General features: G+C 46.2%; 1 protein-coding gene across 4 annotated transcripts in view; it reads left to right on the top strand.

Annotated features, from left to right (window-relative positions):
• MAST4 (microtubule associated serine/threonine kinase family member 4) overlaps nucleotides 1-20,939 on the top strand; it is a 607,818-nt gene that overhangs the window by 144,095 nt on the left and 442,784 nt on the right. For all 4 annotated transcript variants that reach the window (XM_075590393.1, XM_075590412.1, XM_075590402.1 and 1 more), the window contains exon 2: nucleotides 17,970-18,123. In XM_075590393.1, coding sequence (XP_075446508.1) covers nucleotides 17,970-18,123 — 154 coding nt within the window. The remainder of the gene's footprint in view (nucleotides 1-17,969; nucleotides 18,124-20,939) is intronic.

The raw sequence follows: 20,939 nt of genomic DNA on the forward strand, positions 1-20,939 counted from the left end.
TGAACTTTGTTAATGTTAATTGTGTCGTAATAAGCTGTGGAAGTTCCTTTGTGTGCATCTTAATAATATCTTAACGCAGCACAACAAGTTGCAATTAATTTTTTGTTATGGGATTGAAGTGGGGGGTCCCCAAAGCTGAACCCCCGAAAAGCCACTAGGTTGTGGTTTATTCAGTAGTCAGACTTCACAACTTCTGATGGTCGCATTTGTGAGAGGTCTGAGTGCTGGAGATCTCAGGCAGCATTCTCTCCCTGAACTCCTTGGGACACACCTGATGTAGTGATCTTGTTCTAGGAACAGATCAAATGTTATCAGTCTCCCTGTACTTCCCTGAGGGTGTATTTATTTCTGCATTGGTTGAGTGGCATATTTTACGGGGGGACTAATCAAACTGTACCAGCAATATTGATGTGGTTTTGAGCATTCCAATATTATGATTAGGAGAGGTTCTAACCAAGTTACTCTCTTGCCTATTGGCTTCCTGGGCATTTTTTGGTTAACCATCTTGCCAATTACATCAAGGATACTTTTGCATAAGGTTTTACACTCTGATGGTTCAAAACAAGATTTTGCTGATTAACAATACATGTTTACAATGATACAAGTATCGTAAAGTTGAGTTGTAACTAAGTTACTTTATTGCCATTCATCACTTTGGGCAAAGTTTGCCTTCTTTTAAGGCCGAGGTTATGCTGCCGGTGTCACTACATGCGTGCAAGTCAGGCACAATGCAGTACCTGGCTATAGTAGTTAGCCAAGTGCCTGCTGGCGACGTAGCGCGTTGACGCATAGCGTTTTCAGAAGACAATACATTTTGTCTTCTCACACGACTGCCGCGTGATGTCAGCATCACGTGAGCTGGTTCAGTCAATGAGGGCGAACCAGCTTCATGTCGCATCCAGCACGCCCCCGCGATGCCCCCAAACGCCTGCAACACTGTGAGCACAGATCTCCTGTGCTACAGCAGCGCGACATGGATGGAGCTTGCACTCTCGCAAGCAAGCAGAGTGTATGAGCTCTGCCTTAGCCACTGACACAATCAGACACTGATTGAATCAATTATACAGGCAGTGTGGGCTGAATATAGGCTTTTTTTTGCAGTTGATCACTCCCCTAAGTAACTACACCCTAAGTAACTATTACTATTAGCAATCGTTTCCAATTACACCTACTAGGTTGCTACAATAAATTAATTCAGATTGCCTAAATGCACACCATTGGTAGTTTATACACTTGTATGCCCTCACATTGTTTTAACCACGTTGGCTCACTGCAGCCGTTCTTATTCTTTAGTTCACGTTAATAGTTTTACCCTATGGGTCATTCAAATTGTCTTTATAGCTATCTATTAGCAAAATCTATCATTCCAAGTGCCTGCTACCATTTCATCACCAGGTCTCACAATTTGGTAGTAGCCCTTATTAGCTCAATTTTGCTACTGAGGCTTTAACTCTAGACATTATCTGCCTCTATAGACCACCAATATGGTTTTCGTCTAAATTGATGTGGTTGGCTTATATGGCCACCTATTCTTACTTTTTAGTGTGTGCACCAATAAAGAGGATTCCTGTTCTCTCCCCCTCTCTCCCTTTCTACCTCTCCCCCCTCCCAGCATTTTGATCCTCAGGTGGCACCTCGATTCAAATCTAGAAAGTTTTATACTACATTCATAGAGTGAAGTATCTCCCCCACCCCCCATCCCTGTTCTACTACCAGGACTATAAAGAGCACAGGGTTTAACCTTGGTACTGGGTACTCAGGACATACCACCATTTCATCAAACAGATCTGACTGTTGGTGCCCTTAGCAGAAGGTTCACTCGATAATGCACACATAGGGACTGTAACTCCTTTTGTGTTACCTCACAGAGAGACTCGGACACCACTGACCCACCCCCACCAACCCAGCAGGTTTGATCCATCTTTCTCCCATCCATCTATTAAAAAAAAGTATCAGAATGATTAACACATCGGTTAAGAACTCCGTCCCACATGTACTTTTCCATACTTAAAACCTTGACACAAGATAAAACAATCAACATACATTTGGTCCAACGTTAAGGTATTGGTGGTCTTACATACCTTACTCCTGCTGAACAGGACATGTTGAGCCTTATCTGATATTTTGACTTTACCAAGTGCATTCACTGGTTCCTGCCTTGGTAAAGGTATCCACGCAACCCTTATATGGTTATTACATTAGGACATTGTTGCTGCCTCCCGGTCTCCTCGCACAATAGTTCTTCACTGTGTACCTTCTGAACAGGACTGGTTTAACGTTGGCGGTTTTGATGATATATGCTGGTATATAAGGCAATATTAGTTGCCTCTGACACTCTGCTTCATGTACTGCTGAAGGCACACATTTTGTACTGAACTACATAGAGTACATGCAGACAAACATTTTTATTTTATTGTATTTTGTTACATGTTTATTAGTTATCTGTCATCACGTTGGTTTTACTTCACTTTGGTTGTTTACTTCAAGTTACTGTCCAAATGGTTATTCTCACCGGCCACGTTTGTTTGCTGTGGTTGCCTAGTGGCAGCTGTTTTGCCTGCGCTTTTTGGTACACACAGTTTGGGGGAGGAGGGAGAAGGCTGTTTAATGTTTTATTTAGTCACTGTATCTTTCTCTTGAGAGGCTCAGGTGGGAGCTGAAATGTTGACGGTCTTGAATAAATTTTTCCTATTTACAAGCCCTGGTGTGGATGTTCCACTATTCGAGATGTATGTATGTATGTATGCATATATGTAACCCTCCCTGCTGGGCTCATAGGTAATTTACATCAGTGTCTCTTATCTTGGCTTTCTATGATGATGTTAACTTTGCTAGGGTGCTGGATTCGTGTGGCTGGGAGATGATATAGCAATGATGGGCACCAAGAACCTTATTAATGCAACAACAGTTGTATTAATACTTCCTCATACATGATGACTTGGTATAGGCGTTACTACATTCGTCTTATGCTGTCAGAACCTTCTTCCCCAGCTGCCCCAATCTCGGCCAGATAGTGAGCTCCTGAGGCTTTATCCCTTTATTGTTACCTACGGAAACCTTCTACCGTGTGGCTTCTGCAGTAGTCCATATCAAATGGGTCCCTTTTAAGGCCCGATGCAAATCTCCATCTGCTGGGAAGAAGTGTTCCCCCCTCAGACACTGCATGCCACCTTGTGATAGTCTGGAGCAAGGCCAACTATGGACCCTCTGAGGCTGGTCTGTGGCGAAAATGGGGGCAGTCAGCGCATTAATAAAGGCAGTGTGCTCAGCTGGTTACCCCTATTTCGTATTGGGGATGAAGGGGTTAATTTTATATGCTGTTCCCATGTACCATTCTCCCCTCTATGCATTGTTGTCCCTACCTGCAGTGCTGAATAACAGGCGCCGTTCCATTAAGACTGCTAATTTAGGAACGGAGTGAGCCAGCACCCTGATTTTTGGTGTGCAGCCTCAGTGTAACCCCCCAAGAACACATATATTAAAAGTATAACTTGGTCATAAGGGAAACATATATTTTTGGTGAAGTGCCTTTCTGTTGCAGTTTTAAAATGTACCGGCAGGATGCTATTTTTTCTGTCTGCCTTTGTAATGCATTAAGGAACAAATGTTATGCATAAATGAGCCCCTGTTGGGAGATGCCGATGCGTCTAGGGACGTGTGGGGGGTATGAAAGACCCCAGAGTCTTAAAGTGTCACTTAATCAGGATGTTTCTGAGTAGCAGATCCTGTTACTCATCCTGGATATTTCACACCTTGGTACCAAACTCAAGACATTGCGTCCCCAGAAATGAGTGACCCCTTTTTACTTAGCAGTGCTACCAAGCTGCTTACTGAGCATGCTCAGAGTTACCTGGGCTGGCTGTAGGATTTGCTCATGTGACATGGCAGGTTCTGATAGGAGGAAGATAATTCCTTGCCAATGGGATGAGGCTAATGTAAACCCCACAGGCCCTTGTCCTTAAAAAGGCCTGTAACCCTCATTCCTGTGTTGTTGCTGTTGTTACCTGATTTCTTCAAGCGGATAAGATCTAAGTACATCGGCTACGATTCCAGACCGCAACGGGTTAAAAACATCGCAACAAGGAAACTAGCCCTGCTTCAGGATTTCGTTAGCCCTGGGGATTCCAGAACGAACCCCAAAGAACCAGAAAAGACTTTGCACATTCACAGAAGGATTGGACTGGCTATTTATTTGGCAATTTGCAAAAGGACTACATTTTAAAGGACAATCTTCTGGTGCTTTGCACCTTTCTGGACATTATCCCCTGTTCCTATACCGTAAGTGTAATTATTAAGTGTATTCTGCAGTTGTCGTGTGTTTGCCTATCAAGGGAATAAATCTCAGTTTATTTTACTCAACCTGTTCTGCTCAATCAGGATCCACGAAATATAAATGTGTTATTAAGTGCGTCTCCCGTCACATGGTCCAACAATGCCGCAGGACTGCAGCCTGTTAAATTTCTTCTGGGCATAGATTACCTCTCCATGAAACCTCGAGGGGGAAGGGAGCCATTTCTGTGGGACGATACATAGCCAGGGTACTGGTCGCAGCTTGGCCCCAGCTCTCTATCAGATACAGGCCTCTTCCTCACTATGTGTCCCACGCCAAGCTTTCATCCTCTGGCGGCGTGCAATGTGCCCCTCTGATGTCAGTGCGCCTGAAGTAAGCTGAGCCTCAGCTTCCGGTGCGCGCTGACTTTGGAAGCCCGGCATGGTGTGAGGAGGCCTGCAGTGGATGGAGAGTCGGGGCCCGGTCGCGATCGGCAGCCAGGCCAGAAGTCGGCCCCAACTTGCAGCGCCAGCCGGCGGCCCCCCCTGGGCCCGGCCTGACAATCCCCAAGGTATGTCTACTTTTTTTTATATGTATTGGGTGGTGGGGGGTGGTCTTTTTACATGTATGCGGCCCCCCGTGGGCCCGGCCTGACAATCCCCAAGGTATGTCTTCTTTTTTTATATGTATTGGGTGGTGGGGGGTGGTCTTTTTACATGTATTGGGGGGAGCGGGGCTTTTTAATGTGTATTGGGGTGGTCTTTTTTAATATGTATTGGGGGGTGGGGGTCTTTTTTAGTGTGGAATGGGGGTCTTTTTTTTAAATATGTAATGTGGGGGGAGTGGGGTCTTTTTTAATAGGGAATGGTGCGAGTGGGGGTCTTTTTAATATGGAATTGGGGGGTTTGGTATGTATTTTGTGGTGGGGGATTGAAAGAGTGGGGTAATTGACGGAAGGTGGGGATGAGTGAGTGAGGAAAAGAGGCAGTACGAGTGAGATGCAGGGGAGATAAATACATACGAGGCGGGAGGGTGTGAGTGAGGAAGAGGGAGACAGAGGTGAGAGAGACATGGGAAGAGGGGGGGAAATAGAGGGGGCTTGTGAAGTGTGAAATGGGGGTTGGGGGCCCGCACGTAACTCTAGTCCTTGGCCACGGAAAATCTGTTGGCAGCCCTGATCCGTATGCTATAATATCGTATGTACACACTACAGTGAACACTATAACAGTGAGATTCCACTACTTCAACGCCTGAGCTCTGCCTTCCAGAACTTTCCTGTCTCTATATAAAATTGTTTTTTGCCTACAAATTTTAGTTCGTTTAATAACAGTTTTTTTAGAATTGGTGTGAATGGTAAACTTAGAGATTGGTGCCAACAGGAGTCCTTTTCTAACTATTGCCTACCTACGTGAACCGAGGGAGGCGAGTGACCTGAGCTCTTTGGCAGGAAAGAAAAGGATACTTTTGGTGTAGTGCCTCCAGGGGATATCTCCCTAACATAGAATATGGCTGTGTTCTGATCAATATACCTGAGAGGACCAGCTGGGGTATTGGGCCTTATACCGCAATAGATGAGACATACACTGGCACCTCCTTGAGACAATCTGTGACCTTCGTACACATTTACACATACACAATTACCTTACAGAAGTAATGTACATCAAAAACAATACCTATGACACGGGGTAGTTTACTGGGGAATATGGAAACAAACAAACAATACAATTGCAATTGGATTAATTTATTACTACTTTTTTTTTTTCAACTTCAAGATTTTTATTGGGTTATCCAACTTGAACATTGTCACACAACCATTGTTTAACATTCTTATACCCTCATAGATTTTTCCCCTCCAGCTCTCACCATCGGGGGTTAAAATCGATCATAATCAGCACTGGACAAACAACATTTACTCACAAGACTTGACAAACCAGACCGACATGACCAGGACAAGACAACAACGGGTGAAGACACAAAGAGGGGGGGGGGGGGGGGATTCAGCTGTGAGCTCCAGGGTCGGCGGGCATCTGCCTACTTAGTGGTTGCTCTCCGGGTGCCGCCTGCGTGATATCCTTCATGCTTCTTTTGCTATAGGGAAGGGTCCTACCTGTCTCGTAGCTAGGTTGTCGTAAGCCCTGCTTGGTCACCAGAGAACGCATCTACAGTTATTATTGCAAAATTGTACTGGTATCCAGACTGGGGATGTCTGTCTGGGCGATCCATGGAGCCCATACTTTTAGGAAATTGCGGCCAGTGTCGTTGACCCAGCTCGTCAACTGTTCCATCTGGCAGACGTGCCAAATTCTATTTCGAATTCTGGGGATTACTACACTGTTGTTCTGCTGTTTCTACACTGCTGCGATCTCGCACCTGGTGGCGGTTGCAAAATGTGCAACCAATTTGTGTGCCGACTTTGGCAAACCCTGGATCCGTCTGCCCAGAAGGAACAGCCACGGGTCTAGGGGGATCTCCAAGTTGAGAATCCTTTGTGTCCATTCTCTAATGTCTTCCCAAATCGGGACCACCTTAGGGCAGGACCACAGCATGTGTAGTAAGTCAGCTACTTCCCCGCACTGCTTTGGGCAGAGCGGGGAGTGTCCGCTGACGAATTTAGATAGTTTTAATGAGGTGTGATACCAGCGCATCAGGACCTTATATGCGTTCTCTTTTAACGTTGAGCAGATGGAGCTTTTGGCTGCCGCTTGTAGAATGAGCGCCCAGTCGTCCTCTAAAGTCTCCCCTAAGTCCGTCTCCCATTTTGTCATGTTGTTCAGTCGGGATTCTTCGGGTCCTTCCGGACAGACTACTTCCCTGTACATTCTAGAGGTAAGTCCCCTTGTGTCTGTATCTCTAGAACACAGCTGCTCCAAATTGGTCCTTGCCGGTCGAATTGGGAATTTATTGTAAAATGCTCTGATCTGGAGGTAGCGGAATAGTTCGGTATTTGGTAAGCTTTTCTCTGATTTGATTTGTTCAAAAGTTTTGATGTCCTCCCGTCCAGATCTTTTAGTCGCGTGTATCCCCACGTGTCACCACATCGTTTTGGTAGCCAGATTAAGTTGTGCAACTCAATTGGTGCACAGCAGTCTCTCTCCAGTGCCACCCATCTCCGCAGGGACGGGTCTGAATGCCACTGGATAATTTGGCATAATTGCGCTGCTTTGTAATACGCCATCAAGCAAGGTACCGCTAGTCCTCCCCTAATCGTTGGCCTTGTTAGTATGCCTTTCGCAATTCGCGGGCTCTTCTTGTGCCATATAAATTTCATGATTCTCGTCTGTAAGGCGAGGATGTCAGCTCGCACCAAGGGTATCGGCAGGGTCTGGAACAGATAAAGCACCCTTGACAGGAGATTCATTTTGATGCTATGAATTCTTCCGAACCAGGAAATTCCATACCCTGCCCACACCCTGAGATCCTCCCTCAGAATCTGGAAAAGTCTGGGGTAATTGGCTTTATAAAGGGAACTATAGTCCTTAGTAATGTATATTCCCAGGTATTTGATGGAGGAGGCTTGCCACTTGAAATTAAAGTTTAGTTCGGTTAATTTCTCTACCGGTCTTGGTAGGTTATTATTGAGGGCTTCAGATTTGGTCTGGTTAATTTTGAACCCCGAAATTTGATTAAATTTTCCCAGGATCTCAAAGACATTGGGCAGAGAGGTAAGAGGTTTCGACAGTGCCAGGATGACGTCGTCTGCATAAAGCGCCACCTTGTGAGACTGGTCCCCTACATCTATCCCTGCTATATCTGGGCTTAGGCAGATATGAGCCGCCAGGGGTTCTATGCATAGGGCAAACGGGGACAGGGGACACCCCTGTTGCGTCCCACTACAGATCTTAAATTGTTCTGAGGGGTAGCCCTGATGGCGCACCCTCGCCGTGGGACCGTTATATAAGGCTAAGATGGCCTCCAAGATACGTCCTTCGAAACCAAATGCCCCTAGTGTTGCTCTCAAATAGGTCCAGTCTATCCTATCGAAGGCTTTCTCTGCATCCAGACTTAGTATCATAGACGGGATATTCTTTTTGTTGGCCAGATCAATCAAGTCTATTATCCGTCTAGTGTTGTCTGCTGCCTGCCTTCCTCCTATAAACCCCACCTGATCCGGGTGAATTAACCTGGGCAGGACGATACCCACCCTGTTGGCTAGTAGTTTAGAAAAGAATTTTTCGTAAGAATTGATCAGGGAAATGGGCCGATAGCTCTTGCAGTCTACCGGGTCCTTGCCTGGTTTGTGGATCAGGGAGATTGAGGCCTGGAGCATTTGAGTTGGGAAGGAGCCCCCTGCGAGGATTTCATTAAATAGTTTCAGGAGCTGTGGCACTAGTATTTTAAGATATTTTTTGTAGTATAAATTTGAAAAGCCACCTGGCCCAGGGGCTTTGGCTGGTTTGTGGGATTTTATTACCTCGGTTAACTCCTCGATGGTGAAGTCTCCCTGTAGTGTCTCCCTCTCCACTCTACCCAATTTTGGAAGGTGTGCCTCTTTGAGGAATTTCTTTAATTTCTCTCCTGTTTTTTGTGTGTGGCTGACCTTATCTCCGTCGTAGAGAATCTCGTAGTATTGTTTAAATTCCTCTACTATTCGTCTAGGATTGGAGGTAAGGTCCCCCCCCCTTCGTTCGTATTGAGGAGATACTATAATTAGGTAGTCTGTTGTGTAATTTGTTGGCAAGTAAACAACAAAACAGGTAGCGCTAACCGCAATGTGTGTGGTGTAGTAACTATTACCTTATATATTAAATAAAACTATACATAAGGGGCTGCCTAGGACACAAAGCCTGACCCCCTGGTCAGGAAAACAGTATGGACAGGGAATAGTTCCGTGGGCGCCTATAAAATTTTACCACTATAAAGGATATACGAAAACCAAGCCTGTTGGTTGTGAAGATTGTTGATCCTCACGGTGGGCTTGAAAACAAAGAGAAAGCACAACACATAGCGTAATACTGTTGAAACATTAAACAAACAACATATAAGACAACATATAACAGCTGAATACTGAAATGGTATTTTTAGGACAATAAAATCATTTAATAACAATTAATATTTAATATAATGCACAATTTGCATGGACATATAGATTTAAGCAATTAAAAATCTGAATAGGTGGTTCAACTGCTCCGTAGCACCAATGTTGATGATAGCAATGCCTACTCACCAGATGGAATAGGTTTGCAGGCAGTGGATATTTTAGAGAGTATCCCCTCTCATCTGTGTGCTGCTCTCTGCTTAGCTGGCGTCTCTGTCGGCTCGTGGGTGCAGCTCATCAGCGGGGACTCCTGCAGCTCCAGGAAGCACGTCTGAGCAGATGGAACTCAGCTGCAGCTGATTCAGCACGATGTCAGCCACGGACCACCGTGAGCTCGTCTATCTGCTGCTCACTGCTAGCTGGCGTCTCTATCCGCTCGTGGACGCAACTTGTCAGCAGGTACTCCTGCAGGGCGCCAAGCAGGGCGCTTGAATAATGGGAAACCGCAACAGCTGGTTCAACTCGTCGGCGGCTATAAGAGATGGTTATCTGGCAGCTCACGTTGATTCACCGATGTACGGGGGGTACTACACCAATGTGTGCGGGGCTTGAACCTCCACCCTACGCGTTTCAAGAGCGATCTGCTCTCTACCCCTGAGGAAGAGAGCAGATCGCTCTTGAAACGCGTAGGGTGGAGGTTCAAGCCCCGCACACATTGGTGTAGTACCCCCCGTACATCGGTGAATCAACGTGAGCTGCCAGATAACCATCTCTTATAGCCGCCGACGAGTTGAACCAGCTGTTGCGGTTTCCCATTATTCAAGCGCCCTGCTTGGCGCCCTGCAGGAGTACCTGCTGACAAGTTGCGTCCACGAGCGGATAGAGACGCCAGCTAGCAGTGAGCAGCAGATAGACGAGCTCACGGTGGTCCGTGGCTGACATCGTGCTGAATCAGCTGCAGCTGAGTTCCATCTGCTCAGACGTGCTTCCTGGAGCTGCAGGAGTCCCCGCTGATGAGCTGCACCCACGAGCCGACAGAGACGCCAGCTAAGCAGAGAGCAGCACACAGATGAGAGGGGATACTCTCTAAAATATCCACTGCCTGCAAACCTATTCCATCTGGTGAGTAGGCATTGCTATCATCAACATTGGTGCTACGGAGCAGTTGAACCACCTATTCAGATTTTTAATTGCTTAAATCTATATGTCCATGCAAATTGTGCATTATATTAAATATTAATTGTTATTAAATGATTTTATTGTCCTAAAAATACCATTTCAGTATTCAGCTGTTATATGTTGTCTTATATGTTGTTTGTTTAATGTTTCAACAGTATTACGCTATGTGTTGTGCTTTCTCTTTGTTTTCAAGCCCACCGTGAGGATCAACAATCTTCACAACCAACAGGCTTGGTTTTCGTATATCCTTTATAGTGGTAAAATTTTATAGGCGCCCACGGAACTATTCCCTGTCCATATTGTTGGCAAGTAAGGTATCTGGCTTGTTGGCTTTATCGTAGAACTTCCGCTTAGACCAGGCCAACTCCCTCTCGGCCCTGGAGGTTAGCAACAGATTAAGTTTAATTTTAGTGTCAGAGAGCTCCTTTAGGGCGTCTCTCTGTTTATTGACTATATGAAGTGCGGAGAGATGTGCTAGTCTCTTTCGTAATTCTTTTATCTGAGCCTCCTTTGCTCTTTTTGTTTTTGCTGCTAGATTCATTAGGAGTCCCCTCAGGGTCGCCTTATGGGCTTCCCAGAGCATGAAGTGTAAAGACACACTCCCGGTATTAAGCTCAAAATATTCCTTGATTCTATCTCCTATTTCCCGCTCTGATATTGGGTTTTTTAATAGCAGCTCATTTAATTTCCAGTTCGCTCCGGGCCTGTCCAGCGACCATAATGTGCACCGCAGCTCAATTGGTGCGTGGTCCGACCATGAAATATCATGTATCCCAGAGTGGGAGACCATGGGAACCGCTTTATGAGAGATCAGGAAGTAATCTATCCTGCTATATCTGTCGTGAGGGTGCGAATAGAAGGTGTATGCTCTCGTCGTGGGGTGTTGATCCCTCCATATATCAATCAACTGACAGTCTCTTAATCCTTGTATTATGTTTAGTACGTCATGTTTCTGTGGTTGGTTAGTCCCCGTGCATCTGTCCAGGTCTGGGTCCAGTGTTCGATTGAGATCGCCTGCTAGTATTACAAAACCTTTTACTAACTTATGTAGCTTATCAAAAAATTTCGTGAAAAACTGCGGGGTTTGTTCACACGGGGCATAAATAGAGACTAAAGTGACTTCTTGATTGTGTATCATCCCGTTACTATAACGTAGCGCCCGTCCATGTCTATATGGGTCTTTACCACCTGTAAAGATAGTCTGTTGTGGACTAATATGGCCACTCCCCTTTTCTTAATCGCGGCTGAGGCTAGGAAGACTGTTCTAAAGTGTTTGTCTAGATATTTCGGGTGATTGAGTGGGAGAATTGTGTTTCCTGAATGAAAACAATGTCTGCTTTTTTTGCGGATGTAATCCCGGAAAGCAATCCTACGTTTAATGGGGCTGTTAAAACCTTTAACATTGTGCGATATAAGGATCAACTCGTTACTCATCTGGATGGCGGTGGCGAACCTGCGTCCAAAAGAAGCTGTGCTTTCGACTCTGCCGCTAACCTTCTCAGGTACGGGTCTCTGTCTTTGCTTGGGAACCCTTGGATCTCCTTGGCTGGTGATGCCTGGGGACTGGGAGGAAACATAAGGGAAACCGGGGGAGACACATAAACATCCACACACAGAACCCACATTTAATGTCCTCAGAACCGTGGCCCCGCCATCTTGGTTCCAAGTCGATCGCCTTTGGGATCTGGGGAACTGCTGCGGGCGCCCACCTCCAACGCTACTCCCCCACATCCCCACCTCTTCCCAAAGGACTTTGCTGGAGCTAATTTATTACTACTTTAATAATCACAATGCCCCTTGCCCCCCTAGTGTCTGAAACGTTAGAAGAAGTCCCCCTCTTACATTCAGACTGTGGCTCTAAAAGCAACTTTCAAAATCAGCACTGCCATCCTACAAATAATGGGAGTCCTTGTGCTGTTACAGCATGGCAGTTAATTGGATGGAGGGTAATGCATTATTCAACATATTGAGTTGGGGTCCTTTACTATCTTTTCCCTGTTCTCTATAAGGGACCTTTCTTCTCTACGTCTCTCCTCCAGTTCTCACAGTCAACTCTCTCTGTCCCCATATTTAATATGCTGTGAAGTTGCTTTCCACTGCTGGGGAAGAGCAAAGCTCGATTTAAATAAATGGCACTGAAATCTTTTCAGGCTTCATAACGTATTGAATAAGGCCTGTCTCATTGCCCCCCTTATTCTCCAATGGATCCCATCCTCTGCTGCCACATGCCATGCCCCATTACATTTCTACAAGCAAGTTTGCACCACATCTCTGAAGTCTAATGTGGCTCTGATTCTTGCCGGCTTCTGTCTGTTCTTTGAGCTTTGGGCTCTCCTGCCTTGCGTTGGCTTGAAACAGTAACTTGATGTCAAACTCTCCTCACAGTGGCTGGGTTGAGGAGGCAGGAGGTTCTGCAGTTTATATCTTCTAAGATTAGGGGGAAAGCACTCTTAAAAATATAAAAGCTCATTAGAAGTATTAATATAATCATTCCATTGATTTTCCTAATTTCTATAACTTTTGAGGCCCGTTTTTAATATGCATTGACACGGTCTTCCCCTTGCAGTAGAAGATTTCAGATTTATGAAGTAAATGCAGCTGAAACCTTACTGAGCAAAGGGAAGGTAGCTTCACCGCGTATTAAATAGAGGTCAAAGACAGAACATGCAGCCATTTTAATAAGGTCAGAAGCCTTAAAGTACAAATGTGAACATTTACAGCTATGGAAACTAAAATAAATAATCAAGAATGTTTGTTCAAATGTTTATCAACAAAACGTATACATATTTCTAAACTGTTATGAACACACATTTTAATGATTGGAAAGTAACTGGATTAACATGTTTAAGTAAATCAATTACATTGTTCTTCTTAGATAGTAAATAAACCCCACACACTAGCCAAGCTAGAACATTATAAGTAACCAGTAAAATAATATCAAGTGTAGATGAAGATAAATTGATACATTTTCTTTTTCCATTTCAAACTTTTAAACACAATTTGTGCACTTACGGCTTCCTTGACAGCGGCTCAGTTTCATATTGCCATGGCAAATATGCCTATATCTCATAGGAAGCTGTAATTGGTTTTCAGACAGCTGTTGATTGGTACAAATATGTTGTATTGTTTGTTTTTCACTGAAGCAGAACAATTTAGGGATTCATCACATTACCTAAATACATTGAAAAGTAGTTATACAACTTTGCAATGCATTCTAGATTAAAATGCATTACTGTATGGTGCTGTGATGTCTGTTATGTAACAAATGTTATTGAGAAGTACTGTAGCAATATGCGCTGATATAAACCTCTTATCTTGGAATATTGTTAATCTGGTAATTGTTGGCTTTATTTAACAAAACATCTTTAAATATCACTTAGGCCGTTCTCTGCGTTGTATAAATCCTGCAATGGGGTTCATGTATTTGGCTTCTGTGGAAGGATTATCACATTTACTTATCTGTTTCATGGGGAAAATGCATGTTTTAATTTTCATGTCGTATGTATTTCTAATCTTCTTCAGTACCCTTTTTTTTGTCTTAATGATGGCATAATTAGAACAAAATAAACAATTGTGAGTGATCAATTTGCTAGTGTACATAATATTTTATCAACCGGATTATTGGAAAGGATTATGTAAAGATTATAAAACGTACTCTTAAGTATTTGGTTAAAATGAAACACTAGCTGAGAGACCCGGCGTTGCCCGGGATGTGAACCGTGCTCACACTGACACACACTGCTCATTGTTCACACTGTACACTGCACACACACACTGCACACTGCACACACACTGCTCATTTGTCGCACTGACGCACACTGCGCACACACAGCTCACAGTGACACACACTGCACACTGCACACACACTGGTCACACTGACACACACTGCTCACTGCTCACACTGCACACACACACATACACAGCTCATTGCTCACACTGACACACTGCACACACACTGCTCACACTGCACACACTGCATACTGCACACACACTGCTCAATGGTCACACTGCACACTGCACACTGCACACACACTGCTCAGACTGACACACACTGCATACTGCACACACACTGCTCATTGGTCACACTGCACACACTGACACACTGCTCATTGCTCACACTGCACACAGTGCACACACACTGCTCATTGCTCACAGTGCACCACACACACACACACACACACACACACACACACACACACACACACACACACACACACACACACACACACAGTTACAGACAATCACAGACAGTTACACACACTCACACACAGTCACACACACTTACACACACTTTTACAGTTTCAAACTGTTTCACACAGTCATAGACACTTACACAGACTTACACACACTCACACACTCTCACACTGTGAAACACTTACACACACTGTCACACACAGTCAGACACTTACACACACTTACACACAGTCACAGACACTCACACACAGTCTCACACAATTACACACACCAGCACCAACACCCGCTCCCCCCCCCCTCCTCCTGCGCAGACAGCGGGGACAACGGTGGGGAGAAGGTGAAGCGGGGACCGGAGGGGCATCCCCCCTCCCATCTCACGTCCCGCGGCCTGTCACGCGGTGACAGGGGGGAGCCGGGACCGGAGGGGCATCCCCCCTCCCATCTCACGTCCCGTGGCGACAGGGGGGAGCCGGGACTGGAGGGGCATCCCCCCTCCCATCTCACGTCCCGCGGCCTAGGGGGGAGCCGGGACCGGAGGGGCATCCCCCCTCCCATCTCACGTCCCGCGGCCTAGGGGGGAGCCGGGACCGGAGGGGCATCCCCCCTCCCATCTCACGTCCCGCGGCCTAGGGGGGAGCCGGGACCGGAGGGGCATCCCCCCTCCCATCTCACGTCCCGCGGCCTAGGGGGGAGCCGGGACCGGAGGGGCATCCCCCCTCCCATCTCACGTCCCGCGGCCTAGGGGGGAGCCGGGACCGGAGGGGCATCCCCCCTCCCATCTCACGTCCCGTGGCCTGTCACGCGATGACAGGGGGGAGCCGGGAGCGGAGGGGCAAGAGCAGCACGTAGCATGTGGAGGGGGGGGGGGGAGCTCACCCGTCCTGCCGCTGCCTCACTCATCCTGCCGCTGCCTCACTGATCCAGCCGCTGCCTCACTCATCCTGCCGCTGCCTCACTCATCCGGCCGCTCCCACGTGGATGTGAGGCGGGAGGCCGCGTGTTGTGGCCGCTCCCCCGCTTGTGTCCCGGGTGCTCGCTCCCCCGCTGACTGTAGCGGCGCCGGGGTGTGAGCTTGGGGGGGTGGAGGGGGTGTGAGCTTGGGGGGGGGATGAGCTTGGGGGGGGGGTGAGGTGTGTGTGAGCTTGGGGGGGGGTGGGAATGTGTGTGTGTGTGTGTGTGTGTACACGGGACTCCGGGTAAGTTCGGGCACAGGGAGGGTGGGGGGGGGGGGGGTGTGTGGAAGTTGAGGTGCGGTCCAGCTGATGGGGGAGAGTGAGGGGCACCGGGAGGGGATTGTGTGTGTGTGTCCCCGTCCGTGTCCGTGTGTGTGTGTGTGTGTCCCTGTGTGTCCTTTGGCCCGTCACTCCGCCTCAGGCCAATGAGAGGTGTGCGGGGGCGGGCCAAGGGACCAATGAGATTTCCCCTAGGGACACCGGACATGCAGGCAGGCAGGCATGCAGGCATACAGTGCTTTCACTAATATAGTATATATAAAGATGAAAAGCTTAAGAAACATGATGTACAAATAATCCTATGGAAACTCTTGTGATTTTTAGAGTTATAACATGGCATGGTATTTACTCTGGGGGAATAATAGCATGCTACTCTTAATATATGAAGTTGCATGAAAAGTACAGTAGGCATGTTAGTCCTGCATTTTAGTTCTCTTTAGACTTCTGCAGAATAGGCCACTCAGACCTCACATTAAATATTGGTCTTCGTCTGTTTCTGCAAGTGAGTAAGGCTTTGGACATAGTATGTGTGCGCGCGACAGAGTTCATGTAGGCGTGTACGCCTCTCGTCTGAGCGTTCTGTGTCATGAGTTGACGCGTGTGACGGAGAAGCGTGGCCGTGACATCACGAGGCTGGTTCGCGTTCATTGGTTCAAACTGCATACATAACGCAGGCGTAGCGTGAACAATCTAATGGATTTGTCTCCTCCAAATTCTGTCCTCCCGCGCGACGCTTCGCCCGCAGCATGGCCGTACTGGTGCACTTAATGAATTTGTTCGTGCCACGCAGGCGGTCGCAAGTACTATGGCCGCAGCCTAGTAGTGTGTGTGTGTGTGTGTGTGTGTGTGTGAGTGTGAGAGAGTGTGAGAGAGTGTGAGAGAGTGTGAGAGAGTGTGAGAGAGTGTGAGAGAGTGTGAGAGAGTGTGAGAGAGTGTGAGAGAGTGTGAGAGAGTGTGAGAGAGTGTGAGAGAGTGTGAGAGAGTGTGAGAGAGTGTGAGAGAGTGTCATGAAGGGCAGAGGGGGTGGTCAGGTGTTTTTTTTTTCCATTGCCCTGAAGACCTCTAAATTGTGGGTCAAAACGTTAGCATCATTATGTGAGTGATAACCTATTTCTTGATTACTGTAGCCTGGGATTATTGCAGCATAATTAAAGCCACATTCCATCCAAGAATCTGTTTAAAAAAAAAAAAAAATGTTTATGAAGCAGGGGATCTCTGGAACTGAAGCAGGGGGTCTCTGGAACTGAACCACGTTAATTTATGCTCCGAGACCCCCTGGTTATACTTGCCTCCATAGGTGTTGCCAGTAACTTTGTGATTCTTAAATCTCCTGCGGCATGCGAGCCAACAGGAGTCATCAGTAACAACTTCCCTCGCACCCTCCTCCATGCCATGGGAGATTTAAACCTCCATTTTGTTTCCCCAGCAGTGGATGATACCAGGTGTACCTTTCAGAGGTAAGTATCTTGGGAACCAGGTGAATCCCCGGAGCTTTAATGAGTGTGATTCAGCTCCAGAGACTGCCTGCTTCCCCCCTGTAAATAACCATAAAGAAAAAACGCAGCATGTAAAAGTAATATTTAGTTGATCTGCAAATGAAAAGAATGAATACCCTGTCTACAAGTAAAAATAACTATCTGCAATTAAACCAAACGTTATTTTTGTTACTTCTGTTTATATCCAATTTTGCATGTATTGTAATGCAATTGAAACTCTGTTTGCCATTTTAACTTATCCGGCAAACTGGAGTGCCTGTTTGTGGACATGCAGATGGATTAGAAATGTTTCCCTTTTGAGCAATAGCGCTAGAAAAATAACTCTTCTTATGGAGAATTTGTTATGAGTGCATGATCAGCTGTGATCACACAAATGCAGCTGTGTTGAATATTAGTACTACACTTTTGCAGAGTGCCACCTTGTGGTTGCATATGCCTTTTTAACACAATTAAAATCAAGGAAGCATATCATTTTTGAACTGTTGAAGTTCTGTGGTGCACATTTAATGCTGAAATATACATATAGCCAGGATTTTTCTTTTCAATATCAGTTTAAATTTTACATAATGAATTAAAATAGTATTTTATGTTGTTCTGACCTACTTTATTTTGTTGTTGTACAGCTTGACAATATATTGTCCCCACCGTTCATGCAACTGCGGAAATGTAGCAATCCTGAAGTTTCTTTTGGGCCTGGCAAGTCCCCGAAGTATAAGAGGCAGCTCAGTGAAGATGGACGGCTGCTTAGAAGGGGGAGCCTTGGAGGTGCTCTGACTGGTAAGAAGGGAGAGTTTAAATTCAGTCAATTGCTGGAAAAAGGAAAAAGTTAGTTGCAGCATCTATTATAAATCTGTGTATTTGCTGCTGATTTTTTTTTTTTTCCCCATCCCCTTCTGAATACCCTGATTTACTCATTTTGGATAATTTACTTAACACTTAAGAACACCACAAGGGTTTTTGTATTAACCAGTAGTTACAAACGACTAGATCAAAAGGCTATATAATAATTTTAAAGGAATATCACTGTCTGGGCTTTTCATTGTTTGTTTTAAAAAAAAAAAAAAAATTGTTTTTGTTGGATAGAAACAGCAAGGGGATTGTAGAAAAGCGTTTCCAATGCTCTTATGCAAAGCATTACTTAGCCTAGGACAATTCCATCTGTTAATGGCATTTATACCAACCACTGCTGATGGTTTTCACAGCTATAGAGGGTGTACATAAGGCATTTACTTATGGGGTAATTTTAAGTTCTTGTTTTTGCTCATAGTTTTATGAATTTAATATTGGTCAAAACAAATCTGGGATGACAACATGCCAATGCTTATTATTTTGTATGTTGATGTGGTGGAAAGTTTCAAATGTTCTGAAAATGCTTGGTTGACCCTTTGAGGAAAGGCTTTAACAGCCATTATTCTTGCCCACCACTTACAACCTCCCTATGAGCCACTCTGACATACGGTACAGTTCAACTCTTTTTGTACTTTGATGACGAGCCTTAATTTATTTCTCCACTACCAAAATTACTGTTCAAATATTTCTATTGCTATTGTTATTACATGTGTGTCTCAGTAAACAGTTGTTATATACCTGTGTGTGTATTATTCATCACTGTATTGGTTCCTGTGAGGGGCTATCCCGCCCATGCTGGGATCCCTCATAGGTGGAGGCGCTGTACCGAGAGGAGAAAGTGCTCACCCCAGGCTCCCCGTGGTGGAGGCTTAGGCCTCTTGTAAGCAACAGGTATATCAGCATGCGTAGTTCCCTTAGTCATAGGGAAAGGGGGCTACATTTGGAGGCACTACTGAGATTCAGACCTGGGGTACCAGAGCGAGTAGAACAAAATTTAGGGTACAATGTTTGTACCTTCCAAGCAAGAGGTCCGTGAGTGGTCCATCGAGTTCCACGAGTGTCTCCGCCACGTGGTTGCGGTGGGGGACGTACCGTCCGGCACACCCCCACAGCAAATATGCACCTCCCTACAGCGGTTCCCTGGTCTAGCCGGAGCTCAGTCCCATGGCCGCAAGTGGGATCCCACCTACCGATGGAGTGCAGTTGTCGTTACCGCCACAACGAGTTAAGTGAGCTTGAGGGTCCCCGGGCCCTGCATTTTCCAGAAGCCCTGCCCACGGGTTGTCCGTTAATATACCCTGATCTACCCATACCAATGAGTCCTTTCAGTCTGGGACCTGCACCTGAGGTACTCCTGGCGTTTAAACTACCCTGTTCCTCCGCTAATCCCGGAAGGAACGATTCCACAGCAGACAAGTGGAATGCCATAGTCGACGCTCATCCGGAAGCACAGACGTCGAGGAAATCTTACAGAAGTTAGCTGACATATTTGCACAGTCCTCACAGTCCCACAACTACCATAAGCTCAAAGCTTTCTCTGGGATATCACCAACTCCCATCAGAGAAGAAGAGTTTGAGACATGGAAGGAGCATACCCTTCGTGTGCTCGAGGAATTAGTTTAACTCCTCACTCAGGCCTACACTGCTTAGGATGATGAAGATGCGCTCTTGGCCCAGTTCTGTGCTCTCCGTCAGAAGGAGGCAGAAGAGCTTGCCACATTTGTCAGATGCTTACATCTATTCTTATGGGGATTACTCTCCCAAGAAAATCATTCCTGCCACAGTAGTGGATGAGTACAGATTCAAGCAATTAATGAAAGGATCTCTACCTTCGCACCCTATAGCTCTCATGATGAGGTGCTTCACGGGTCGAGAAAACACCCAGCTTCCTGGAATTGCTGGGCCACATAAGAAACCGGAGGTTCAGTTACATTTCCAAACACCCAAGACATCTCAGGAGTCTTCTAAGGGGGAGACCAAAGCGACCCCTTCAAGAAGACTAGTGCAAAAGAGAATCCTGAGGACAATACCCCCCAGGGTCCTCAACGACCGACCCCCTCGACGCCTAGGAGATCAGCTCCTAACCCTTGCTTCAATGCAACCCAAGACAACCATTGCTTAAACTGCCACGAAAAAGGCCACTTTGCACAGGACTGCCCGAAGCCAGACACTTTCACCCCTGGAGCCATGGCCTTCACCGTACATTCGGCAAAGGTACTGTCCACATCCTCAGATAGTGCTAGTCCTGAAGAGACGGCCCCATCGGATGCCTGCACTCGAGTAGGGCCTGTGGCTATAATGCGAGTCCTAGTGGAAGGAATCTATGCCTCCGCATTGCTGGACACTGAGTCTCAAGTGACCATCATCTACCTCCCATTCTATGTCCTGCACCTTAAGCATTTGCCTATGCAGTCGGCGAAAAGGATGAAATTGTGGGGGCTTAGCAGTGAAGACAACTCCATTGATGGAGTAATTAAAGTGCGGTTGGACATACCGTAGCTCAATACTAACATCCCACCCCATAGAAGTAGAAGCTTTGATATGTTCCGAGCCTCGGGAATATCCAAATTCCCCCATCATATTGGGGACAACGCAGATGTGGTGAGGGCCCTGATCCGGGCCTATCTTCAAGAAGCAGGGGATCTACCCCTAGCATCCCTACGTATTCAAGGAGGAATGCCATAGAATCTCTGCCCAAGAAGGCTTCGGACAGTTCTTCAACCTGGATAAGGGGTTGACAGATT

Source organism: Ascaphus truei, chromosome 1, assembly GCF_040206685.1.
Source record: "Ascaphus truei isolate aAscTru1 chromosome 1, aAscTru1.hap1, whole genome shotgun sequence".
NCBI classification, from domain to species: domain Eukaryota; kingdom Metazoa; phylum Chordata; class Amphibia; order Anura; family Ascaphidae; genus Ascaphus; species Ascaphus truei.